Here is a 27,846-nt window from a genome sequence, read left to right as displayed (position 1 = left end):
TGCATGCACTTCACAAAAATAAACTACCTAACGTCGGATAAATTGATCTCGAACGACAGGCGCAATTTAATTTATACGCATGGAGCTTAGAAATGCTTTCTGGATGCAAAAAAAACGACTCAGGGGTCCAAGCCCCGGAATTCAAGGCTGTCAATCTCACATCTTAATACCTAAGCTACAATCACTTTGATTTTCTATCGCTCACAGTCGCTTTTATATAAGCAAAAAACTTTTTATAGCGAGAGCAACTTAGATCACTCAAAACTGAAGAACTCAAGCGTGAAAAAGTCACTCAAATAAGGCAAACAGCTAACAGTTACAAAAAAGCGCAGAAACGGCCAAGAGAAAATTTGTATGAAAACACACACATTTAGAATAATTGCTTCAAACATTGTTCGAGGGCAAATAAAAAATATGAATACTTTTTCTATTTCCACCTTAGGGAAATATGAAGGTAGTAATTCAGTCACTTCTGTCAAATACAAAATTGAATGGCACATATGGTCATATCAATGTTCATCAGGGCAGCTTCCATTTTTTTAGAAAAATTGATAGGTGAGGTTATCACGTAAACATTTAAAATTCGATTGAAAAGACCTGTTCTTGGTTTGAGTTATTTCATAATTTACATAGATCTCCTTTTACATTGCGATCATCTTTTTTGAATCAGTAATCAAACTGGACGCCTTTCCAACATCAGAGTATATATCCACACTTGGGGACAAAACAATGTATATACCCGCAATACTTAGTTCACGGTGACAACAAACAAACCTGAGATAGATCGATGCTTGGATTGATGCCATCGAGAGTATCTTCCTCCTCCTCGTCAATCTCAGGGGTCGCAGTGACGTTGCCTCCGTCGTCCATGAAATCAGAGTCAGCATACACCGAGTCATTGTCCTATAATACATGCAATGTTTTTGAGAGCAACCTAGAGTTTCTAGTCGTAAATTATAAAACTCTAAGACTTGGGCGCTAAATACAAGAAGCAGTATTTCTCTCGAACACACTCAAATTGCTATTTGCCAAAGACAGTTAAAATGGCCAGCGTTACTCGTGAAATTTAATATAAAACTAGAACAACCCATTTGATATATTTATTAAATTTATGACAATAATTGTTCTCTCTAAATTTCTAAGATCTACGAGGTCTTTCACTCACATCTAAATTCACACACACATCTAAATTTGCCTCTTGTGCATCATTATAATCTATCGCAGTTCAGCAGAAAGTATAGAAAACAGACATTCAAACTCATTTAAGGTCTCCTTACCCACAAAAATTTGAATTTAAAATATTAAAAAATATTAAAAAGCTAAATAATACTGTGCCTGATATATATAATGCAGAAAATTAGAAAAGACGTCAAATTATAGAGAAACTTCATGTCAGTAAAAACATCGATTTTTTTAGTATAATTGAAATAGGTTGATTGATTTGCGCGCTCGGGAGTAGAGTAATGAATGTTACCAAACGTTTATTATCGCCATCAAGAAGTTATCAGGCGAAGCGGAGTCGTTTAATAACCTCGATAACAACCTGTGGTAATGTTTTTCATGAACTTTCGATTACAACAGTGGCACAACTTAAACCACACTGCCATGACTAGACTGCAAGTTTATCACACTTATCGTGACTGTTTATATTGGGATATTTTCCGTTTGTGCCCGTCCAGCTTAGTGGGTGCATATTATTTGCACCCCCCGACGCACGTGGCATATTTCTACATAATGATTTACTATGTAATGGCACGTGCTCTGTAACTGGGGGGCATAACGTACTGGGGGGGGGGGGGGGGGGAGGGGGCACGGAGAAGATCCTTATATTGTAACAGAGATCGTGAAAGAGTGTGATATACTCATTTTCTAATGACGAAAGGGTATTCCGTAATGCTAATTGGGCGTTAACATTTTATTTTATTGTCAAGGTATGCAACTGTTATGGAAACGATAAACGATGTGTTCATCACCCAGAAAATAGCTCTTGGAATATTCGCTTTCACATAGGTTATTATCCCTGAAACTCAGAAGTCCGCCACCTCTGGTTGTATTAAGTGATGCTAGGACAATATAGCGAAAGACCATAGATCGGAAGACATAAATTGAAAGCAAAAATTGGGACAATAGATCGAAAAGAATTTCAATTTATAAACCAATCAGAATTAAGAATTAGATAAAACAAATTAAACGCATTTCAATTGCGTCCCGGGAAGTTTCTTCGGGCAAATGCCCACCAGGATATGAGTTTTAACGTCTTAGAAGTCTTGAATCAAGGTCACGAAATTTTTTATTTTTATAGGTGGGGGTTCGCCACGATCTATCTCCGCCACATATCTAGACTGAAAGTTCCTGATGCCTAAGCCGAGATATAACTTTCCATAAACTTGGTTTTGTTGGTTTAAGACGAACCCCCACCCCCATCACTGATTTCGTGTGCTTAAACTTTCTAGCCTGGCAAAAAAAATTTCACATAGCAATAGAGTTAGGACCAAGACTCCAATTACCCCAAATATAATCTAAAATATATATTAGATTTGCTGAAATAGCGCAAAGATCCATATACGTTGGACTGGAAATGTACAATTGACCATTGTATCGTTATTTTTAAAGCTTTCCTAGGGGAATCTTGCCCCTGATTTGGATGTTTTCCACGAAATTGAAGCTCAAATCTTGTTCTGGTGCACAATGCTTATGTTCCGATGGCTCCTTTTCAATGCTTCCTGCTGATAAATTTAATGTAACAGTGGACCTGCAATTATTTTTTCAGCACTTATAATATTCAATTCCATTGTGGTTTTTATATTTTTTGAGGTAAATCTGATCTAGCAAGCTTTCACCTCGATATTTAGATTTAATTACCCGAAATTCTAATATGAATCAAACTGTGGGAGTTAAAAGTTGAGTCAGTGTATTAGAGCGACTAAATTGAGGCATTAATTTTGCTGTGTTAATTATTTAGTGTAGCCATCAATTTATGTTGCAAAAAATGCTGCTCAAATTTGATCTATTTATAGCCAGACAGAGCTCAGAATTAATTTTCTATCCATTGTCTCAATTTTACAGCTTTCGATCTGCTGTTCTTTCTATCTACTGGTTAGTCACCGTACTTAGTTCGTTTATTCAACCACCCGACAATATAATCCACAGGCTTGCTATACAATTCTCAATATGCTCAAAACGAGTTGTCGAAGATCAAAATTTTGTTTGTTCAACATTTACGTACCTTTTAATCAAATTTTGGTATTTATGCTAGAATGTATTAAAGGGCCACTGCTTCCTTGTTGTCAGTAAATAGTCTAGAATTTCAGTTGTGCCAGTTTTCTACTATTTAAGGTATGCAATGATATTGAGGCATTCGTTAAGGTTTTGCTGTTCCAGTTGTTAACGGTCCTCACATTTAAAGTTTTTCTCATTTACGGTTGCTACCGGTCATCGCATTGAGCATTTATACGATGTTGGGGTATTTTTGCAATTGTATATTTTTGATAACTTTTAAACAATTTTACGTTGGGGTATATCAACAAAACTGATGAGTCCACTTTCTTTGATGGCCGCACTCAAAGAAATGCTATCCTTTTTTAATGCAAAATTATTGAGGTCTCAAAAATTTTCAAATACTTCGTATCTTTGGCACCAAAATACTTTTTTTTAGCAAATCTTGCTATTTTAACTGTATTTTGCGCTTTAATAAAGATTGGAAAAAATAATTTTCTACAGCTGTTGAAAAGCGTCTCAGTGAGAAAAAAATCAATGCTTGGGTACCAATGCTTTGCATTTTTAGCCGCGTTGAGATGATCATACAATGTCTGCACAAAAACTTCACTCGCTGGATGCGAAAAAATATGATTGCTTAATCAAACGTGGGCAAATCGTTTCTTAAGCAAGATTTTTACAATTTTACTATCAGAGTTTTCATTAACTCCATTTTCGTATTTTCTGACTGTATTTTTTTTGCTAATATTAAGTATAATAAAAATCGTAATCTCATTAAGGAGACAGATCGGTAGCATGTGGTTGTGGCTGTTTATTAATTTACAAATATTACTTCATATTCGTTTATAATATCCGATGGAGAAAAAAGAAGGGGAAAATGAAAACAACTCTTCACTCTTTCGTCAGGCTATCTCAAATCTGTCAAACACAATCAACATATCAATAGAGTTAGGACCAAGACTCAAACTATCCCATAATTAATAATTACACCATAAAAATAATTTGAAATTTTCAGAAATAGTATATCTATATACGTTAGCCAGTAAATGTACAATTGCCCACTGTACAGTTTCTTTTTCAAAGCTTTCCTAGGGGTATCTTGCCCTTCAATTGGATTTTTCGCGAGATTGAAGCTTATATCTTGTTCTGATGCACAATGCTTATGTTAAGTTGGCTCCTTTTCAATGCATCCTGTTTACAAAATTAATGTAACAGTGGATTTGCTATTTTTTTCTGCTGCACTTGCATTATTTTGTGGATTTTAAATTTTCGGACAGGCAAACCTGACCTAGCAAACTTTGACCTCGATATTTAGATTTAATTACACGAAACTCCATTAGGAATCAAATTGTGTAACTTAATAGTTCAGTCAGTGTATTACAGCGATTAAACTGTTAATTTGTTGTGTTAATTATTTAGTGTAGCCCTCAATTTATGTTGTAGAAAAATACGGCTCAAATTTGATAGCCAATCAGAATTGAGAATTAATTTTCTATTGTCTGAATTTTACAGCGATCGATCTTTGTCCTTTCTATATACTAACCAGTCGCCGCTCTTTATTCAACCACTCGACAATAAAATCAACAGGCTTGCTAAACAATTCTTAGAATGCTCAAAAACAGTTGTCGAAGTTCGAAATTTTAGCATTAAACTGAATTTCAATATTTTGTTCAACTGTTTCATGCTTTTTGAACAAATTTCGATATTTAGGCTAAAATGTGTTAAAATTGTGTTAAAAGCACCAAAAAAAACTTATTTGAGGATATCTGTTTCCGAGATCTAGTGTTTTAAGAAAAACTAATTTTAATAACAAATAATTAACATTGATTCAACTTAAATTGAGTGCAAAACACAACTACCCAGTGATAAATCAATGACAAACAAAGCAAAAGTAGGGAAAACCCGAGAAAAGGCAAAAATCAACTTCAAAAAATTTTTGAAGTCAGCGGCCTCAAAGTGAGAAAACCACATAACTAGATGCCACAGTCTTTGAAATCGGTATACCATACAACCCTAGAAGTAAAAAGCTAGGAGTTTTAATGGCATATAAAGAGACAATAAAACTACAAAAGGCAAGGTTTACAATTCAACAGATCATTTCGAAAACAAATCGCATCTTAGTCAATTAAAAAGTTAAAATTTGGAGCTAATAGGTAGACCAAAATTACGCCACATTTGAAGGCTAAGGAGAACAGTTATTATTGACACATAGAGATTAGGCCATAAGAAAAACAGCAAACAAGACTAAAGAATCAACTTACACTTTTTGAGAAAAACTCAAAATCACGCTAATACTTTTTGAAAACAATTACAGTAAAAACCATAGAAATCAATAGCTGCAGTCAGAATCAAATATTTCGATTATTATTTAATCGTCCTTAGCAACCATGAGACTCGCCATTCAATAGACAAGTCAACAAAGTGGCCAAAGAACTCGCAAATTTGATAGAATTTCTTGAAGAAAAAATTTTGTCAGTCATAGAAAACATTAGCTTTGAACACAAACAATTAAATCAGATACAAAGTAATAAGACAACAAGAAAAAACGGAACAAAAAACAAATATTCACTACTATTTTACGACCACAAACTATGTCGAATGATAACAAGCATTAACTGCACGCTGATGAGCTCAAGCAATTGCAAAAAGGCGCAATCAGAACGGAAATATGTCATTTTAAAAGCACTCAAGAGGAAAAAAACACTGAAAACAGAAGTCAAATTAACGCACGTGAATAATACCCTTTTAAAAACTGAAAATTTGGTCCTGAAAATTTGGTCAAACACCAATTTCTCACACTGCTTTGCAGGTAGTTTGAAAAAATCACACCTCAAACTTACTCGATTTTTTGCTCTCATTACTACTTCAGCATGACTAAAATCATCACTCTACTTTGACTTACGTGAAAAAGACGAAAAAAGTGCGAACAGATTTTTTAGAAAAAAACACTGATAGACCAAAGACAGCACAATAATACAATCCAAATTCTTTGCATTGTAAAAAAAACCAAGAACACCTCCATATAGAAACGCTCAGCTGACAGCTTCGCAGCTCTGAAAACAGAAAATTGTTTGAGGCCCTTTTAAAATTAGCGGATGACTGCTAACTTCAGCGTCGATAAATTTTAATCCTCGTTTCACGGTCAGTGCATATTGGTATTTATTTACCTCCGAGCTTTGATATGAACTGGCAAGAGATAAATTGTTAATTAAAGATGATCGCAATGCTGGACTGTGTTGAAGAAATTGAGATTGTTGATAATTAGGAGTATTTGGCAGTTTAGGTATCAACTTCTCATTGCGTCTGCTGTCCAACGACCCGTAATTTAATGGATTGCAAGCGAGAGGCGCTGAGTGCGCGGTGATAGGCACGCAATTAATGCCGGCCGGGTTGGGAGATACTCGAGGTCTGGGGAAGCCTTTGTCGTTTGTGTTGACTGTAATCGATATAGGCTTGCTGGGCAAATTGCTTCTCCCACTGGAGGGAGAAACCTGCAATACTCCCTGTGCTGTTGGAACCTTAATAAAAACATGCAGCTTCATTGATTACCATATAAACTTGCTTCCTAATAGCAAAAAAGAAGTGGCCTTCTATTTGCTCTACTAATTATGGAATTATTTCCTACTAACTTCTCCCCAAAAATAACTATCAAAACTATAACTTAAAAGAAATCTACGCATGAACCCAGGGGGTTAGTTTAACTTAAAATCAATGCCATTTGACAATATTTTAAACATTAATTTGACCAAACTTAAAAGGCTGAACACAGCTGATAATATAACCCCACGTGCACATTCTGTTAATTTTGTTGTTCACTTCGTAGACGTTGCTACAGGAAGTTATTTCCCAAACAATAACGACGCTATCCTCCAGCTTATGCGGCATATAACTTTCATGCCACCAAGCCCGTGTCAATTTTTTACATAGTAACGTGCTATATAGTTATTGGGGGGGGGGGGGGGGGGGCAAATGCGAAAACTCTATTTAAAAATTATAGCAACTATTTTTGAACTGATTGTTTTTTTTTGTAGCTCGGTGCTTCCACACTCTTCGATTAATTGCAATTGATATTAACAAATGCGAGACAGAACCGTGTACTTACCAAAACATATTGGTTCGGGAGCTTCGGACGAATTGCAATCGGCGCAGTTGATGTACGTTCTTTTTGCATTTACGGCCTTTTCATTACAATTTAGAACTGAAACATTGTCTTGAAATAATGTCATATACAACATATACAAGTCTCGTTATGACAACCCAGCATTATTTGTTCAGTTGTTTAGTTTTAGAAACAGACAAAGCCCATCTGCATGAAGCCAACATTTTTAATAACCTACCATCTAACTAAATATATGACAAAATACTCGCCATCTGACTAATACAGAATAAAGCCTTTTTTAAAACCACTAATCGACTTCATATAAGCAATAGTAGTTGTAGCAGTAGTAGAATATGATTTTCAATTCGTTCTTCAGGGTTTAGAACCCATTCAGCGGATGAACCCATTCACGTTACTAGTAGTAGTAGTAGTAGTAGTAGTAGTAAAAGACTTAAATTCCAACAAGAGGAATACATAGTAAAAGAAAGACATGACAGTACAAATTAACAAAGCACAGTAGCAAATTAAGATCTGCAGTCCACACAGCGACATTTAAGAAAATATGTACATGGCCGAAAGTAATTAAAAGAAAATGTTTTGGCTATGAGAAAATTATCTAAATTCTTACAAAAAATTTTGAAAGATGACCTAAAGTCAATGACGTTGATAGAAATTAAGAAATTGGCGGAGTGGATAGTTCGACTAAGAAAACAGTTGTCAGTTTTGAATTTTTTGTTCAACGGTTGTTCAAAAAAGGTTTTGACTGATCCTCGGGAGCTGAGTGTCGTACTATTGACATGCAGCTTTAAGTCACTCTCCATTGTTCCATGCCAAGTTTTCCATAGTAGAATAAGGTCAGCTCGCGCAATTTGATAGCAAATTGGATACAAATTTAGTTTTGAAAGTGTCTCGTTGTAATCCTCAGACCTAATAACCCAGCGCAACACTTTGCGCTGAAACTTTTCTAACACTTTCAAAATACCAGTTGTAATACACCAAGCTTGGGAGCAGTAAAGTAGCACAGATAGAATCATCGTTTGGTACAACGTTTTCTTGCGGAGAATAGAAACTTGAAACGGTATGCTTCTTTTCAAAAAATTCAAAATTTTATTACATTTCGCAAGTTTCGTCTTAACATGTGTTGTCCAACAGAGATCTTCAGTAACTAGCATTCCCAAATCCATAATCTCTCTAGTGAAAAGAATTTCCGCTTCTCCTAGAAATAAGGGAGATTGGCTGCATTTAAAGTTCATCGCTTTACACTTTTCTGGATGAAATTCAAGTTGATTTTTGCGTGACCATTCATAAATACCATTGATGTCACATTGCAGACCTTTGAAACAATCAACGCATAGCAGCTTTAGGTCGTCGGCATATAAGTAAACATGGGAGTTTTGCACATGGTCAACAATATCGTTCATGTACAAGATAAACAGAAGTGGTCCAAGGACACTTCCCTGTGGGACACCAGATGTTACAACGGAGGACCTAGAAAAACAAGATCCTATACGGACAATTTGGTGTCGTTCTTCGAGATAATCCGAAAAAAGATGAAGAAAAGCGTCGTCAAATCCAAATGCTGCCAGTTTTCTTAGTAAAATATGATGCGGAACGGAATCAAAAGCCTTTTTGATATCAAAATAGACGCTAGCACAAGGAAAATTTTTGTCAAGATTGTTGTAAAGAACATCAAAATATGAAATAAGTTGAGTAGTTGTGCTGCGTCTCTTCATAAAACCGTGCTGAGCGTTTGTGACTGGCGGCCTAACTAGTGGATACAAAAAATTGAACAACATTTTTTCAAAAACAATAGAAAGTTTTGGAAGCAAGCTGATCGGACGATAGTTTTTAACGTCACTTGTTGAACCATTTTTGTGTAGTGGTGTGATATATGAGGTTTTCCATTCCTTAGGCGAATGCGAGGAATTTTGAATGACTTGAAATAATGCCATAACTGCTGGGGCTAAAACTTGACAGCCATCACGAAGCAAGAAAGATGGTACTTGATCTGAGCCCATGGAAGAACTGTCATCACATTTGCTCAATATTTTTTTTCAATTTCAAGAACTGCAAACGTAATATCTTGTAATTTAATACTCGAATCTAAAGCTATTAGAACATTTTCGTGAATTTTACAACTATAGACAGAGCTGAAAAAATCATTGAATGCATTTGCCTTTTTAACGTCAGTTGAAAAACTGACACCGTCGTAATTCATCACAGGCGGAAAAGCGCTAGTCTCTTTGAGAGTCCTGAGTAGCTTGAAACAGTCATTCCTGCTCGTCAAATTACATTTCTCAATAAGAAGACTCGTGTCAAGTTCAATTGACTCTGAAAGCTCTTTCTGACTTTCCCTCATTTTCAATGAGTCCGATAGTGTCCAATCTTTTTCCAGCCTTCTCTTGATCGTCTCGCTTTTATTTAACAAATGCATGGTTTGCGAAGAGTAGAAAAACGGAGCTGATACACGCTTTCGGCGTTTCTTAGCTATCGAAACCGAGAACGCTTTGTTCAGCTCACCGTACCATAATGAATAGAAATCAGAGGCTTTAATTTGGAAAGTTAGAAGTTCGCACAGCGAAAAAAGCTCTTGATTAAACGCTTGAATACTGAAAGATGATTTCGAGTAAGTAGAGATGCGTATACTTCTGTAATTATTGATGAGTGGAACTTGGAAAATTATTGGAAAGTGATCTGAGAAAGGCTGTTTTGGAAGATGGATTGGAATTGACTCTAGAGAAGTGAAAATGAGATCTAGGCAGTTCCCACGAATGTGCGTAGCCTCATTAATTATTTGATTTAGACCTAAGTCCGTGAAAAAATCCAATAAAACATTATCTGAAGAACTAGACGAGGAGAGACATGCCCAAGCTACCTTGGGCATGTTAAATTCACCTACAACATAGAGCTCGAAATTCGAATTCAAACCACGTTTAAGGCAGAATGTATTAAAATTAATGATATAAAATGAAATCGATTCCATCAAAATATGATTGCTAAAGAAGAATTTCGAAGACGGTGGCGGTCTGTGCACTACAATAAAGAACACAGCTTTTTCTATTTGGACAACTGCACAAGCAGCTGAAAAGGGGTAACTGTCTTCTGATTAATCAAATATTAGATGGGACATAGCAGACGATGCTGCTATTAAAACTCCGCCATGTCCACCTTTTTTTCTGTCTAAGCGTGAAATAACAGTGTGTGATCCACCAGGAAATATTTCAGAATCTGTGATCTGGTTATCGAGCCAAGTTTCTGTAAGGAATATTAAGCTATTTTTTTCCACCTGCACTAATTTCAGCAATTTTAATCGTTTTTCAAGACAATTGATAGATTGGCAATTTACAAGTAGACAATTAGCATTCGTTGTTAGTCAATTTACCGATTCATTCAAGTTCACCAGGTTTCCCTGGTAGAAAAGTTGTAATTTTCTGATTCGAAAATCCTTTTTACTTTTGCCTTCACCGATCATCTGAAATCTCTTTGACAGAATCTTCTTTTCCAATTCTCGATCGGATTGCGTCAAAAAGTTTTTGATATACACTGGAATGCGAAAATCTTTTAGATAATGGCTGCGTGCAAAACAATTTTCCATGAAATGTGGACTGTTTGTTGTAATCAGAATTGGTCTATAAAGGCGTCTTTCATTGTTAGCAGGGTTTTTGAATTTTCCAAGGCGTCTTGCTTGCACAATATTTCCGTCTGATTTCAGACCCATAAAAGTGATAACCTCGTCAAGAAGCTTCGTGTCAGACTCTATAAGTTTGTTATAAGAATTTGCATTTTCGGGCAGACCGTTAATCAGAAACTGCATTGGCTCAATTAGCCGTTTTGTGCCCCTTAATTTTCTTATTCGTTAGAACAGCATCACGAAAAGATGGCAGTCTCGTTGAAAACTTTTTCGAAATTGTCCTTGATATGATTACGCAATGCTAGCTCAATAAATTTTGGTATTTCAGTACCGATTTTAGCAGACAAGGCAACAGCAACTTTGTCAGCAGTTTTATTCTCATCTAAAGTCTTTGTCAACTTAGCTTCGGATGGGAAGAGCTGATCACTATCACAGGTATCACAAATCCATTTGCAGTTTTTCCTTGCTCCAAGCCAGTCCACATCGTCAACTGATAGAGATACACATGGACCATGGAACCAAAGCTCACACTTCTCGCAAGATATTGCCGATTTATCATTGTCTTTGATGTTCCGTTTACACACACTGCACTTGCAAGGGTCTGACTGTCGTGTCATTGTTTAGAGCATAACCAATATGAAACTATTTAATGTCCAAGTTGAAATTTCAACACTGTACTATTACAGTACTATTACATAAACATTTTCCATATTTTGTATCCACTTTAAGCTCTAGGTTGTACAGAATTTTTGTTCGCTGAAAGAAAATTTCATCAGTACTTACTAGTCGATTTCTGATTATGTGTAGTTCTCCTTGACTATGTTGTCGGGTAGTACTTTCTTAGCACATTCTAGATTTGATACTTCGAAGTCAAATTTACCTTCTTTCAAAGCAATAGGGTAAATTAAATCTTGCATTTCAATATAAAGACTGAGCGGGAGTAGTTCTAAAGTTAAAGTTTCTGCTTGTAGTTCTGGTTTTAAAATCCGTATTGTAACAAGTTTTTTGTAATTTTTTGATTTCTGGCATTTTTGACTTATATAGAAACCTCCAAATTGAACGAAATAGAAAAGAAAACATCGAAACAAATCAATGACAAAAACAAAGTCGAACAGCATCAACAACGAAGCAAGATATCTTATCCAAAGTTTAGACCTATTCCTCGGATGGCATATACACGAAATTTCAATTCACTTATCCTTCAGCAAAAGTTCATGACCTATCGAAAATTGCAAAAACAAAACAACGCTTATCACAGGATTGAAAATCTTATTATACATGTTGGGCATAACAAAATTGATTCAGGAAATAGTGGTTTTGAAATAGCTAATATTTTAATGTAAACTATAAAGAAACTGTCAACTCTAAAAATTGCACTTTGCAAAATTCCAACAGATATAGATTGTTTTCTCTGGCCGCAGCAGAAACAACAAAACATTGAAAATTTTGATTAAGCGTTAGAGAAAGTGGCTACAAAGTTGATTGGCGTTTTTTATATTGATCTTGTTTTTTTTTCAAAAGAATACTGGGAAAATGATACCAGCAAGATAGTGTACACATATAAGCTGGTCATGGTATTTGAAATCGGATTCATTCTGTTTCGGTCCCCCGTGTTCTTTACTCCCTCAAATACAAATTTTATGTTGTTATAGTGTACGTTACTATGAAAAAATAGGGGGTGTATAAAAAGAAACCAATAAGTTGGAGGGGCAAAAACGGAGTAGCTCCTCGAAAACTTGTAAGAAATCAAAGGGGCCTCACCTGGAAAGTTTGATTGGGTATTCCAGTTACAAAAAAAAACAGAGGATCCATCAATTCTGCAATATTTTTCCTCATTAATTGTCAGCTGGAAATCAAGTTCGACGAAATATCAAACACTTTTTGCGAACAGTACCCATTAAGACGTTTGTCGCTGTAACTGAAACCTGGCTGAACAATAATTTTAATTTTGAAAACAGTTTTGAATCTTTTCCGTTTGTGCCCACCCCCAGTACGTTATGCGCACCCCATTTACAGAGCACGTGCCACTCATAGTAATTCATTATGTAGGAATATGGCACGTGGGTCTGGCGGTTGCAAATCAAATGCGCCCACTGAGCTGAGGGGGGCACAAATGGAAAAGAACTATTTTTTTTATTAGCTTGACACACTTTCTATGGTAAAAATAGGTCAGACAAACAGTGGCTTCGAAAGGTGGAGGACCAAGTTTTTTATTCCAACAAAAATACCACCAGTACTAAACAAGCATCGAAACGGTTAGTGAGAATTTTTTCAATTCCATTTAGACTGGAATGAGCAAATCTTTGAAATTTTTTTTTATGTTTCCTATTGCCAGAAAAGACGTCGTGGGGACTTTTGTCTTGATCAGTGAGCTATCGAATTATCGAGGACATGAGGTATAAATGACTGAGTTCTCTTGCTGGGAAATGGCTACTTGTTTTATCTGAGAAAGGCAAAAGAATAAGTTAGATGTTTTTTCTGTCAAACTGATGATTCGAAAATGTTAACCTCGTGGATGCAACCAGATGTACTGATTAAACAGTTACAATAATTGATTACTCTTTCACTTCGGAAAATCAGATAAATTCCTAAATTATCACAACAACAGCTTTTATTCAGAACAATTTCTTGTTATTTCCAAATCAAATCTCTCTTTGAAATCAGAGATTTATACCATGCTAATAACAAAAATTTTTCACCTTTTCTCACGTTTCGAGATCAACAGAGATCTCGTCATTGCACAGTGTGTCAAAAAAGTAAGAAAGTGAATATGGCAAACATTTGTTTTGTTGATTCATCGATACTTTAATGAAAACTGTTGAAAAACACCAATCCCGACTGTTAAATTACGTGATTTAATTTTCAAGATTGCACAGAGTTGCAATATACAATTAACTAAAGCATTTCTTGTACCAATCATGGCAAAAAATAATGACAAAACGACGTACACAGTTTTTCATCATGTGAGAAACTTAGTTGATAGGAGACTAAGGCAGGCAGACAATGCAATTTTTTAATCAATTTTTTTAAAAAGAAATACCAACAAGAAAAAACAAGGAAATTCGTTGAGTAGAAGATCTTTCTCAGTGAAAAAAGTGTCAAGTTTGATGAAATTGGAATAGAAAAGGTCGAAGTTTCAAGGGATACAGCAAATATCGACAAACGTCTAAATAGACCACTTATAACCTAGGGAATATCAGAGTTCCAGATTTTGGTTGAATATACCCAGACAAACCCAAACTCCACATACATGATTTCACATTAAAAGCCGTGACTAGGCAATAACAGTATGCAGCCTTTGACTCTCTGGATAACAAAATGGCAGGACATGTTGAAGTATCATTTACTCTCATAAAGTTATGCAAATTAGCTATCAGAGTACCTCTAGAATTCGCCCTAAATGATTGCATTAAGAAAAAATTTGTCCCAACTAAATTAAATCAGCCTACGTAACACCAGTTTTCAAAAAAATTGATAGATTGGATAGTACAAATTATTGACCATTTTTTGGCACTCCGTCGACTCTTATCTTCCAGCAAAAGCTCAGGATCTATCCAATTTTGTAAAACAAAAAAAACAGTTCTCACAATATTTAAAATATTATTGTACATGTTGGGCATAACAACCTTGATTCACCAAATAGTAATTTTGAAACAGCTAATATTTTAATGGAGTCTCTGTCAGAAATTATAACCAAACTTTCATCTCTTAAAATTGCCCTCTTCAAATTTCCAGCAGTTTAAAATGGTTTTTTGGCCACAGCAGAAACAAAAAAAGTTTTGACAATTATGATGAAGCGTTAAAAAAATTGCCCCGACTGTGATTGGCCTTTTTGATATTGATGTTGTTTTTGCTATAAAAAAACTGGAAACAAAAGACACCAGCAAAGATTGAGTACAGATGTCACTCAGTCATGTATTCGAAAACTGATCTATTCTGTTTCGGCCTCCAGTGTTCTTTACATCCCCCCAAATACAAATTAAATGTTGTTATATAGCATGTTAGTGTAAAAAATAGCACATGCGCCTGTGGGCGCAAATCATGTAAACCCATTAAACTGGAGGAGCCAGAACAGGCTAGATGGCCAAAACAGAAACTGGAAATTCTATAGGAAATCTAAAGGTTTAACCTGAAAAGTTTGATTGAGTATTCTAGTTACAAAAAAAACAGAGGATCAGACCATTTGTCATATTTTTTCTTCGTTAATTTTTAAAGCTTGAAAACAATTGTTACTACGATTGTTACTTTATGCGACATCCAGTTAAAGAGCACGTGCCAATACATGCACTACATTGTAATTCATTATGTAAAAACATAGAACATGCGTCTGGGAGTGCAACTAAAATGCCTCCCTAATCTAGGGGCACAAATGGAAAAGAGCCACTTTATTTTCAGATTAACAGTATTGTTTGTCGTGGAAAAAAAAGTAGCTTGCATGGAAAAATCAAGGAAACTTTACAGAAAACAGAAGGATGTGTAGGCATGAACAAACCAATTCTGAATACAAACAAGAACCGAATTAATTTTGCGCAAAAATTCTAATACAAACAAGAACAGATTTTTTAAGCAAAAAATCTGACTTAGGACCTAATTTTATAAAAGCAAAGTCCTCCGAGCACGAGATGTTGCAGATAACTTGGCATTCAATTTGGCAGGATGTTCAGTAGTTTCGATGACCAGCCGGAAAAAACGTTGGCTCATGCTAAAATATCTATATACCTAAAAAGACAACAATTTCCCATAAATCCGCGCTATATGTTTTTAAAATCACTTGTGCTTTGACACTTTTATTTTTGGTAATGTTTTTCTTTCAAAAACTATCTGCAAAAAAACCTGAAAGGTCTTTATCGATTGATTCAGAATGTTGTAAAGGGATGCTTCCTACTTGAAAAGTATGACAAACCGAGTGATCTGCTAATACAGACAAAAATTTCATCAGCTGCTCTAATAATAGCAACAAAGTCACTAAGCAATTTTCATTAGAACTTTAGACAAACAAAAAAACTCTGCAAAATTTTATGGTTATCTGAGTTTTTATCAAAATGCTCCAACGAAACAAATTAAAATAATGCAGATTATCAGAAACATCTTGAGAAAAAAGTTGTCTCTTTGTCATTGCGTAGAAAAAAGGGATAAGTTACCACAATGGCTTCCAATATTGGCTTTGGAATAATGGTTTGCCAAAAATGGAAACCATTTTAGGAAAACCTTGAATGACTTCGATGATTTTGGGCTCTCGCAAAACTCCTTAGTAACGTAGGAGCTTCTGAAAGTGATTTTATTTTCAGCAAGAAAACAATCAGTAGAATATTATCAAATGTAATTTTTTAGGGAAATTGATTAATGTTTATATATGGTTTTTTATTATTTATTTACTTGCAGAAAAAAGCAGTAGAAAAAAATTAACCGAACCTAATTAAGTAGTTAGCTTCGACTTAAGCGTTCACTTTTGTTAAATAATCCTTTTCAGAATGAAAAGTGCATATCATTTTTTTGTAACCTGATTGAGCAGTTTTTAATCCAAGAAAGTGTCGCTGAATCGAGGAACCCAAGTTCGCGCTGGCTATTGATTTCGATTAGCAGACGGTGATCAATAGACGCCCGGGCCGAGGATTTTCCCCAAAAATAACGGGGAAAAGAGTGTAAAGAGTGAAAACATAGAGTATACATAAAAATTCTGTATACAAATCAAACTATTAGCTTTTATTTCTACACAATCGAAAAAAATTCAGTATCAGTGCAACAAAACGGGCTAATATAGACTTTTCAATTCGTCTTTTTCAAAAAGTTGTTAAACGTTTCTAATGAAGTTCGACATTTTCTTCACCTAATTGGAGATTTCATAAAAATTCTGTATACAAATCAAACTATTGGCTTTTATTTCTACACAACTTCGAAAGTTAAATATCAGGACAAAAAAACGGGCGAAAATAGACTTTCTAACTTGTCTTTTTCGAAATGCTATTAACAAAAGATTTTCATTAAGTTCTACATTTGCTTCACCTAATTCGCTCAAGAGTGTAATAAAGAGTGGAATAAAGAGTGTAATTATAGTGTATTTTTAAAAGTGTAATAAGGGTGTACTAAAAAGTGTAAAGAGTGTACATTAAAGTGTAATTTTCTCAAAATTACACTCTTACACTCTTATCCCTGCTAATTAAGAGTGGAATTGGCTTTACACCCTTATTCTCGCTTAATAACGGTGGAATACGGGTGTACGCCTCGGCCCGGGCGCTGTTATGCTTCCTTCGATTTTAAGAGATGGGTATTATTAAGTGTCTCTTTTGATTTTCTTTACTCCAGAGTGACAAATATTGATTCACGGTTTCTGTAATACAATGCTCCTCAATTTTTTATTTCACATCATCAGGAATGACAAAAAATTTACCTCATTAGTTTTTCAGGAAAATCCTTGATGAAAGTAGTGAAAGAAGCCCGGGTATTGAAACAAGTGAAACGGCACTGCTAAACTCTGGCAAATATCTAGCACACATCTAATAACCACTTTACCGCCAACTTGGTGGTATCTTTCGTATCACATTGTAAAAATTTTTGTGCACCGTGTCCATAAAGAGAAGTATCTGTAATGTTAAAGATTGGTTTTTGTGGAAGCGACACAAGTTATCACAGAAATGGCACATTAAACATTTGTAAATTGCATCAAAAATAGCTTTCTTAAGAGTTTTGGAAAAGCAATTCAAAAAACATATGGGCCGATATCAATTTATTTGTGATCTACTCCCGTCCTTGCAGTTTGGCCTTATCTGACTTACTTTCTAAACTGAAGGATAATATTCGTTGTCGGTTATTGGTTGGAAAAAGACTGTGGTTGACTTTGAGAGAGATCTAATACAATTTCTCATCAGTAAAATTTTTGTTTCATCTGATAAGCTGGACTTTTGGTGTTTGAGATCCCTGGGGGCTTCACCATTTTACCTTTCTAATGTTGTTAATGTGCTGTAATTCACGAGATATGGGCAAAAAATTTGCTAGTTTAAACAAGTGCCGCGGCTAATTGTTGCAAATGTAATTTCTTTGTCATATTTTTTGAATTTGCTAACTGGATAAGCTTTAGTCCCGGCGGTTCTCAACTAGCGCTGTATCATTTTGTCAATGGTGCAAATTCAGTGCCTTTTTGTATATAAAATTTTTTTTCGACAGTTCTGGTAGAATTTCACCATCGCGATGTTCATTATGGATACATCTTTTCATTATTAACCCTTCTTGACTCTCAATGTCGCATATTAGAGACAGATCTTGTACAGAAACATTGAATTTCTGTATGGGTTCACCTTTCAGCTCAAGAAAACATACCTCTCGTATCCCGGGCCGAGGTGTCCACCCCTAATACACCGTTATTAAGCGAGATTAGGGTGTAAAGCGTTTTCCACTCTTAAATAGCAGGGAAAAGAGTGTAAGAGTGTAATTTTTAGAAAATTACACTCTTTTTACACTCTTTACACTCTTCATTCCACTCTTTTTACACTCTTAAAAATTACACTCTTTTGTTCAATTTTTAGTGGGGAAAAGAGTGAAAAGTGTAATTTTGAAGTGATTACACTCTTAGAAATACACCACTATTTTTAATAAATTACACTCTTAGAAATACACTACAATTACACTGTTTTGTCCACTTATTTCCTTCTTTTCAACGGGTGTAAATCTTATCCAGGCTCCGCACGGAAAAAAATTACAGAAATTTGTGCTGCAAAAATAAAAACTTGATCTACGCCTTCAACCCAGAATGAACAGCAGGAGGATACAGATGACAATGAAGCCTTTTTTTGTTAGTTTTTTTGGTTTGGCTTATTTTTGTTCTTCTTTCTGCAGTAGAAGAGACTTTTGCAGGTTAATGGCATGTAGTTAGAACGTCTCTGTCAGTTGTTAGCCCATTTTGTTCCCGTGATAACGTACCCAATGAATTTGTGTAGAAGTAAATGCTCATATTTTGATTTGTTCACAAAATTTTAAAGAACCGTCGAATTAGGTGAAGAAAAAGTCGAACTTCATGAAAACCGTCTGTTAATAACTTTTTGAGGAAGACGATTTAGAAAGTCTATAATAGCTCATTTTGTTGCCGTGTTAACGTACTCTATGAGTTTGTGTAGAAGTAAATGCCAATATTTTGATTTGTTCAAAAATTTTTAATGAACCGTCGAGTTAGGTGAAGAAAAAGTCGAAATTCATGAAAAACGTGTGTTAATAACTTTTTGAAGAAGACGAGTTTGAAAGTCTATGTTAGCTTTTAGCCCATTTTGTTGCCGTGATAACGTACAAAATCAATTTGTGTAGAATTAAATGCCCACATGTTGATTTGTTCACAAAATATTAATTAATCATTGAATTAGTTGGAGAAAATGTCGAACTTCATGAAAAACGTCTTCAAATAACGTTTTGAAAAAGACGAATTAGAAGATCTATGTTAGCCCATTTTGTTGCACTGGTAACGTCCTTCATGAGTTTGTGTACAAGCAATTGCCTAAATTTTGATTTGTTCACAAAATTTTAATGAACCGTATAATTAACTGAAGAAATAGTCGAACTTCATGAAAAACGTTTGTTAAAAACTTGTTTAGTAAAACGAGTTAGAAGGTCTATGTTAGACTTTTTTGTTGCCGCGATAACGTACTTTTTGAGTTTGTGTAGAAGTAATTGCCCATATTTTGAATTGTTCACAAAATTTGAATGAACCGTCTAATTAGGTGAAGAAATAGTCGAACTTCATGAAAAACGTCTGTTAATAACTTTTTGAAGAAGACGAGTTAGAACGTCTCTGTCAGTTGTTAGCCCATTTTGTTCCCGTGATAACGTATCCAATGACTTTATGTAGAAGTAAATGCTCATATTTTGATTTGTTCACAAAATTTAAATGAACCGTCGAATTTGGTGAAGAAAATGTCGAACTTCATGAAAAACGTCTGTTAATAACTTTTTGAGGAAGACGATTTAGAAAGTCTATAATAGCTCATTTTGTTGCCGTGTTAACGTACTCTATGAGTTTGTGTAGAACTAAATGCCAATATTTTGATTTGTTCAAAAATTTTTAATGAACCGTCGAGTTAGGTGAAGAAAAAGTCGAAATTCATGAAAAACGTGTGTTAATAACTTTTTGAAGAAGACGAGTTTGAAAGTCTATGTTAGCTTTTAGCCCATTTTGTTGCCGTGATAACGTACAAAATCAATTTGTGTAGAATTAAATGCCCACATGTTGATTTGTTCACAAAATATTAATTAATCATCGAATTAGTTGGAGAAAATGTCGAACTTCATGAAAAACGTCTTCAAATAACGTTTTGAAAAAGACGAATTAGAAGATCTATGTTAGCCCATTTTGTTGCACTGGTAACGTACTTCATGAATTTGTGTACAAGCAATTGCCTAAATTTTGATTTGTTCACAAAATTTTAATGAACCGTATAATTAACTGAAGAAATAGTCGAACTTCATGAAAAACGTTTGTTAAAAACTTGTTTAGTAAAACGAGTTAGAAGGTCTATGTTAGACTTTTTTGTTGCCGCGATAACGTACTTTATGAGTTTGTGTAGAAGTAATTGCCCATATTTTGATTTGTTCACAAAATTTGAATGAACCGTCTAATTAGGTGAAGAAATAGTCGAACTTCATGAAAAACGTCTGTTAATAACTTTTTGAAGAAGACGAGTTAGAACGTCTCTGTCAGTTGTTAGCCCATTTTGTTCCCGTGATAACGTATCCAATGAATTTATGTAGAAGTAAATGCTCATATTTTGATTTGTTCACAAAATTTATATGAACCGTCGAATTTGGTGAAGAAAATGTCGAACTTCATGAAAAACGTCTGTTAATAACTTTTTGAGGAAGACGATTTAGAAAGCTTATAATAGCTCATTTTGTTGCCGTGTTAACGTACTTTATGAGTTTGTGTAGAACTAAATGCCAATATTTTGATTTGTTCACAAAATTTTAAAGAACCGTCGAAAAAGGTGAAGAAGAAGTCGAACTTCATGAAAAACGTCTGTTAATAACTTTTTGAAGAGGACGATTTAGAAAGTCTATAATAGCTCATTTTGTTGCCGTGTTAACGTACTCTTTGAGTTTGTGTAGAAGTAAATGCCAATATTTTGATTTGTTCACAAAATTTTAAAGAACCGTCGAATTAGGTGAAGAAAAAGTCGAACTTCATGAAAAACGTCTGTTAATAACTTTTTGAGGAAGACGATTTAGAAAGTCTATAATAGCTCATTTTATTGCCGTGTTAACATACTTTATGAGTTTGTGTAGAACTAAATGCCAATATTTTGATTTCTTCACAAAATTTTAAAGAACCTTCGAATAAGGTGAAGAAGAAGTCGAACTTCATGAAAAACGTCTGTTAATAACTTTTTGAAGAAGAGGAGTTAGAACGTCTCTGTCAGTTGTTAGCCCATTTTGTTCCAGTGATAACGTATCCAATGAATTTATGTAGATGTAAATGCTCATATTTTGATTTGTTCACAAAATTTTAATGAACCGTCGAATTTGGTGAAGAAAATGTCGAACTTCATGAAAAACGTCTGTTAATAACTTTTTGAGGAAGACGATTTAGAAAGTCTATAATAGCTCATTTTGTTGCCGTGTTAACGTACTTTATGAGGTTGCGTAGAACTAAATGCCAATATTTTGATTTGTTCACAAAATTTTAATGAACCGTCGAATTTGGTGAAGAAAATGTCGAACTTCATGAAAAACGTCTGTTAATAACTTTTTGAGGAAGACGATTTAGAAAGTCTATAATTGCTCATTTTTGTTGCCGTGTTAACGTACTTTATGAGGTTGTGTAGAACTAAATGCCAATATTTTGATTTCTTCACAAAATTTTAAAGAACCGTCGAATTAGGTGAAGAAAAAGTCGAACTTCATGAAAAACGTCTGTTAATAACTTTTTGACGAAGACGATTTAGAAGGTCTATAATAGCTCATTTTGTTGACCTGTTAGTGTACTTTCAGAATATATATAGATCTTTTTTCCACTTTGTTTATTTGATTTCAAAATTTTCAATAATTAGCGATTTAGGGGCCAAAAATTTGACAATTTTGAGTTACTTTGACTAAATTTCCCACTTTATCAAGACAAAACATACAATTTTTTGGTATCATGGTAAACTAGATTTCACGTTTTCAACAACCATGTTATTATCTGTTTAAAGTATTGCCAAACAAGAGAATGCGAGAGCAATGTAGAGACCGAAATCAGGGTCGAGAGCAATGTAGAGACCGAAATCAGGGCCAAGTTGTTTAGTTTAATAACTTTTTTGTTACCCGACGTATTTGAAAGTATATTATATCATTTTCTTGCCCATTTAATTCTCTTTACGAATGTATATTGGTTGAAAAGCTTCGGTTTAATTTCATTGCCTTATTTTCCAACTTTCCAAACTTTGCTGAAAAAAGGCAAAATTTAGCCAAATTGTCAAAAATTGAGTTTTTATTCCTTTACTTTTTTAACTTTTTTAACGCCAGGTTGATGCCCCAGTTCAAGCTGATTCCAAAACATATTCATTTTTTAAATTTGTTTCAGTAGTTTTCGAGATATAAGCCTTTTTCGGACGCATACCATAACCTCCAGCCCCCCCCCAAATGCAAACCTTTTTTTAAATGTGTTCCCGTTCGATTTTTGAAATCCCGTTTACTTAGTTAGATTCTATCTGAATCCAGCTTTGCAATGATATACTTTTTGAATTTCAAGTTTTGAAATGCTCACTTCATAGTTGTTCACCATAAAGCAGGGTATGAAAATTTCGTTTGGTGTGTTGCCTCACAGGTAACGTGACATGCTAATTGTGAGTCAACACTGGTGGAGACGGCATCACCTGCATCCGCTCACTGAACTGCCATGAATAGAGCATTTGAAATTGCGCAATGTATACGAAAGTTCCAAAAGCTCAGACAGTAAGCCGGAATTAATTTCATTATTTCCAATAGGTCGTTGTACGATTTCACTGCAAAGACGGATCGTTCGGACACAGGATCGACACAGGGTCGCGATGGCGTGTTGCGATTCATGGCGTGTTGGACGGATGTGTTGCGATGGCGGCACAGGGTCGCGATGGCGGCACAGGGGCGTGGCGCGGCCCATCGCTCCGTTTCGATGGGACCCATACAAAAGTTATATCGTTGGAAAGCTCTCGTCAAGGCGAACTCGATAGGCTATATGCCATTACCCAATACGCGCTTAATACTATATCTGTACTATTATACTATTGGTGGTTTGCTGCTGCTGTGTTATTGAGCTTTGTAAATATTTTTTTCGCTTTCAGTTGAAATGGATCGCAGTCGACTGGGTAACCTCCATGGGAACAACAACTCAGCCCCGCCTAAGAAAAGGCTAAAACCGCTGTTTGCTAACCATCAACAGCACGGACGGCTTGTGAAGGACAACATCGACGGCACCACAACTGAATTTATTTATAATAATTTTGTTGATGAAGAAGAGGTCCATACCGCGATAGTCGGCGATTCTATCTTCGACAGCATGTGTTCAGAACTGTGTTGCCTATTCCTTATCGGGGGGGGGGGGGGGGAGTTAATCAGTTTTTTGTGTTGCTGGATACCTTGGCCGTCTACAGAAATGTTATCCTGGCTGTAGGTGGTAACAATCTGGCTGCGCGCAATGGACCGGGCGAAGATCCAACTGATGTATTGGAGAAAATACGGGCCTTATACAGTGCCATCAGAAATTTGGCGAACCGTCCAAGAGTGATCGTGTGCACTGTACTGAAGCGAAACTGCACTCACTTTAACATCCAACGTTTCAACGCGCAACTAAGCCAGTCAAACTTGCCTTTTTTCAAGCTGCACAAAGAAGTGCACAAAGCGAGGTCTTTTTTACCTGACGGCGTCCATCTAAACGAGAAGGGTAGAAAGGAGCTTGCTTGCGCAATCAACAAAGCCGTGCGAGAAAATCAATTAAGTTAGCTTAAATTTGATTGCTTTCTTTGACTACTTGTACCTTTGTTTTTTTTTATTACTTTGATTTATTTGTACTATTTTAATTTGATTGCTTTCTTTGACTATTTGTACTTGCACTATTGCAATTTGATTCCATTTACATTTGACCGATTTTGACAAAAAAAAATTGATTACATTAGTAGTAGTAGGTGCTAGGTGTATTAGGCGACACACAAGTTAGAAGACACGCCAATTAGCTGGCAGCTTTCATCAAGACGACGTGAAAATGACCAAAATCGGAACTGTATAATTAAAAATGTGTTATTAGAGGCGTCGACTTAATTACGTTCGGCCGTCATAATTTGTTCGGTTGTGATAGATTCATATCAAGTCCCACGAGCCACGGAGGCATGGCTATGTTAGCTAGCAGTAATAGCCGATTAATGTTTGTTTCACAACTAAAGAGTGCTACATTTAACGCTTAATGCGCGGGTAATTATCGTGAATTGCGGTGTTCGAGTTGTTATATTTGCTCAAGTGTCGGCTAAAAGGTGTGTCGTCTAATTTGTATGTCGGCCAATTGACCGGCCACGGTAGTAGTAATAGTAGTAGTAGAAAATTCAAATTGACGAACGTTAGCGGGTGTTTCTGCCCGCTTCGAATTTTCACTAAGCGGATCTTTTCCGCTTCGACCGGTATTGTAAATTTTCAATAAAATCAAAATTGACGAACGTTAGCGGGTGTTTCTGCTCGCTTCGAATTTCCACTAAGCGGATCTTTTCCGCTTTGGCCGTTATTGTAAATTTTCAATAAAATTAAAATTGACGAACGTTAGCGGGTGTTCTGCCCGCTTCGAATTTCCACTAAGCGGATTTTTTCCGCTTCGACCTTTATTGTAAAATTTCAATAAAATTAAAATTGACGAACGTTAGCGGGTGTTCTGCCCGCTTCGAATTTCCACTAAGCGGATTTTTTCCGCTTCGACCTTTATTGTAAAATTTCAATAAAATTAAAATTTACGAACGTTAGCGGGTGTTTCTGCCCGCTTCGAATTTCCGCTAGGCGGATCTTCCGCTTCGACCGTTATTGTAAAATTTCAATAAAATTAAAATTGACGAACGTTAGCGGGTGTTTCTGCCCGCTTCGAATTTCTACTAAGCGGATCTTTTCCGCTTCGACCGTTATTGTAAAATTTCAATAAAGTTGAAATTGAAAAACATTAGCGGGTGTTTCTGCCCGCTTCGAATTTCCACTGAGCGGATTTTTTCCGCTTCGACCGTTATTGTAAAATTTCAAAATTAAAATTTAAAATTAACGAACGTTAGCGGGTGTTTCTGCCCGCTTCGAATTTCCACTAAGCGGATCTTTTCCGCTTCGACCGTTATTGTAAAATTTCAATAAAATTAAAATTGACGAAAACTAGCGGGTGTTTCTGTCCGCTTCCAATTTTTAGACCTATAACTTAAGCTGAAGTAGAAATTAGCAGTTATAATTAGTTGAAATTAGAATACCCATAACTTCTTGAAGATTGATGGCGATGGTGGATTTAGGCGTGAATGTACTGCGGTAGGACACGAGGTGAAAGTTTTTTTGAGCTGTCATCTTTTATTACATGTTGTGCTTTTTAAGAAACCTTTTAGAAATTTTTATAATTTTTTTTCTATTCGATATAAACTTTTTTGGAAATCAAAAATGTTTTCAGTTGAACGACTGATATGCTGCAACAAACAAAAATTGTGTTCAGACCGAATTTTCTGGGTTTGGAAAGTGGTACTGTGATTGAAACCAGGTTTCATGAAAGTCCTTTGTCTGAAATTGAGCAACTGTGGCAAGAAATAAAACAGCTACGTGAAAAAATAGATGGCTTAAGGCAACGAGTAGAAGACTTAGAAGTTGAGTATATTGAGTTCTCGGAAAGCAATGAGGAGTCCAGCTACACGACAACTGCTTCCATATCAAGTGCTGAAAATATGGAGCCGATGAATGGATTTTATTAATTTTTGTTTCCTCAAAGGTGCAGTGTGAAACTTTCGTAGTGTTACTTTGTTTGACTTTGTTTTTCTTATTCTCAGAGTTTGATCTTTTTGATAATGATAGTCGCAAAGCAATTCATTTGGCTGTAGAGTTTGATTGAAATTGTTAGTAATTGTGCATGAAGTTGATGTTTTTTTGTCTTTTTGCTTTCTTCGTTGGATTGCAATTGACTCTCAAGTAAATGAATGTTGACTCGAACGTCTTTGACAATTTTCTCCGTTATTTTTTAAATTTCTGGATTGATCTGTTTTTACTGACCTAACGATTTCAGAAACGCCAATGAAAATCGAGTTTGTTTTCCTGACAGCAGGTTGTCAGGTGTTAAAAATTGGGTTATTTGATGGGCGTTGGCTCAAGAGCTTTCAAATAAATGATCGATTGAAATTAGAGATTGATGGAAAAACTAATCTGTTGATCGATGGTGTTGAAATTGAATGCGTGTTGTTAAAACACGGGCCTCCTGCGGCAATGCAAGTTGAATTCGAGCGATACCAAGAAATTTATGGGGCTTTCGCACAACAGTTTGAAAACCCAGTAAGTGGTACCCCACCTACAGGTGCAAAGTGGACCCTCAGCCAAGGTGGGACACCGACTACAAGGCTAGCAACTGCAAGTCCAAGGGTTTTGGTTAGAGCTCCTCTTTTTTCTCTCTGTGAAAGAGTTATCGCAATAAATATAAAACATTTGCTGTCTAAGAAGTCAATAAAAGATAAACATTGTAATTTTTTGCGAGAAATTTAAGCAGATAAAATATTATACCGAGTGACTACTGCAATCGTTAAGCTACGATCCGAAAATTTGGTGATTCGTTATCAGTTCTTTGGTTTTGTCAGTTAAAAACATTCTTGTTTAGAAATGCGCTAATCATGAAAGATTGCTGGAAGTTCTTAATGAGGACAAAAAACTCATCGCAGAGGTTATACAAGCATATGAGAAGACGGTTTTGTCCTGCAACAGAAAGCTGGAGAGCCAGCTCCAGAAACTGAAAACCATTGTAAGATCTTGCCTCAGTGATACAAAAGTTTTGACCAATTTTTTGGTAGAAGTGGTTTCTAGCAAGTTTTTATAAAGTTTGCTCAATTTTTGCGCTCAGACTTTTCTGTCAAGAAAGGTTTATTTTGCCAAGTTTTGGATAGATTCCAAACTATCTGTATTTAGAAAAATCTCAAGAAAGTTGATGCAGACAATGACACAGAAGAGGCAGGTATAGCTATACCAAGTTTTTATGAGGAAGTTGATTTGGATAATTTCCCAACAACTTCAAATCCGGAAGAACTGGGAAGAAATGTGCGAACAGCATTATGGGGCGAGAAGGGTCTACAGAGGGATATCATATCCCCAACCCGAGAAAGCGAAGTGCGGAAGCCTGCATCTCCCAAGAGAACAAAAATCTTTAAAGGTATAATGATCAAAAACTAAGTTGTCAAAAACTGGGTTTCAAGAATAAGTTGTCGGAAGTTCAAACTGATTTTCTCAAATGATTTTTTTCTGTTTTCGTTTTTGAAGTTTTTTGTAACCATTTTTTATGATTGATTTTCCTAAAAAGCTTAGCTTAGGTGTGTTTTCCTCTGCTTAAGGCCTTGTACAGAGACAGTTTCCACCTCGTCTTTGGCCAGATGCGTACAATGAAGCTCGTTTGGCTGCCAACAGAGCTGGCATGGATTCACTTTGATACAAGAAACGAAAATCTGATCCTTTTTGGGTGAATCAAATGAGGGAAAAGGCAGAGGCCAAGAAAAAGAGACAGGGAAAGAAACTCCCCGAGACTTCTCAAAGTTGTGTAGATTTGAGCGAATCTGAGACCGAAAGCAATGAGTTTCCATCCAATAATCAGGAGTAGCAATTGTTGCGAGTGATTTTTGAAATTTGAAAAATTGTAATTGAATCAGACGTTAAACACGGTAAATTTGAGTTCCTATATGTAAGTGTTGTCTTTTGCGGAAGCACGCAAAAGTGTTAC

The 27,846-nt window shown here is 35.5% G+C and overlaps 1 protein-coding gene across 2 annotated transcripts in view; it reads right to left on the bottom strand.

Moving 5' to 3' along the window:
* The window catches only part of LOC142353574 (uncharacterized), a 59,829-nt gene that overhangs the window by 8,746 nt on the left and 23,237 nt on the right, over positions 1 to 27,846 (bottom strand). Inside the window, exons 1-4 of one of the 2 annotated variants that reach the window (XM_075405851.1) lie at positions 17,335 to 17,599; positions 7,319 to 7,414; positions 6,384 to 6,734; positions 775 to 903 (exon numbers count right to left, since the gene is read on the bottom strand). In XM_075405851.1, coding sequence (XP_075261966.1) covers positions 775 to 903; positions 6,384 to 6,734; positions 7,319 to 7,387 — 549 coding nt within the window. In that variant the 5' untranslated portion in view covers positions 7,388 to 7,414; positions 17,335 to 17,599. Of the gene's footprint in view, positions 1 to 774; positions 904 to 6,383; positions 6,735 to 7,318; positions 7,415 to 17,334; positions 17,600 to 27,846 lie in introns of those variants that run through there. The other variant, XM_075405852.1, reaches the window with a different exon arrangement.

The sequence above is a fragment of the Convolutriloba macropyga genome, chromosome 14 (genome assembly GCF_964194025.1).
Source record: "Convolutriloba macropyga chromosome 14, txConMacr16.3, whole genome shotgun sequence".
Classification (NCBI taxonomy): domain Eukaryota; kingdom Metazoa; phylum Xenacoelomorpha; order Acoela; family Convolutidae; genus Convolutriloba; species Convolutriloba macropyga.
The sequence above is the reverse complement of the archived record's forward strand: the minus strand, read 5'-3'. Positions and strand labels throughout refer to the sequence as shown.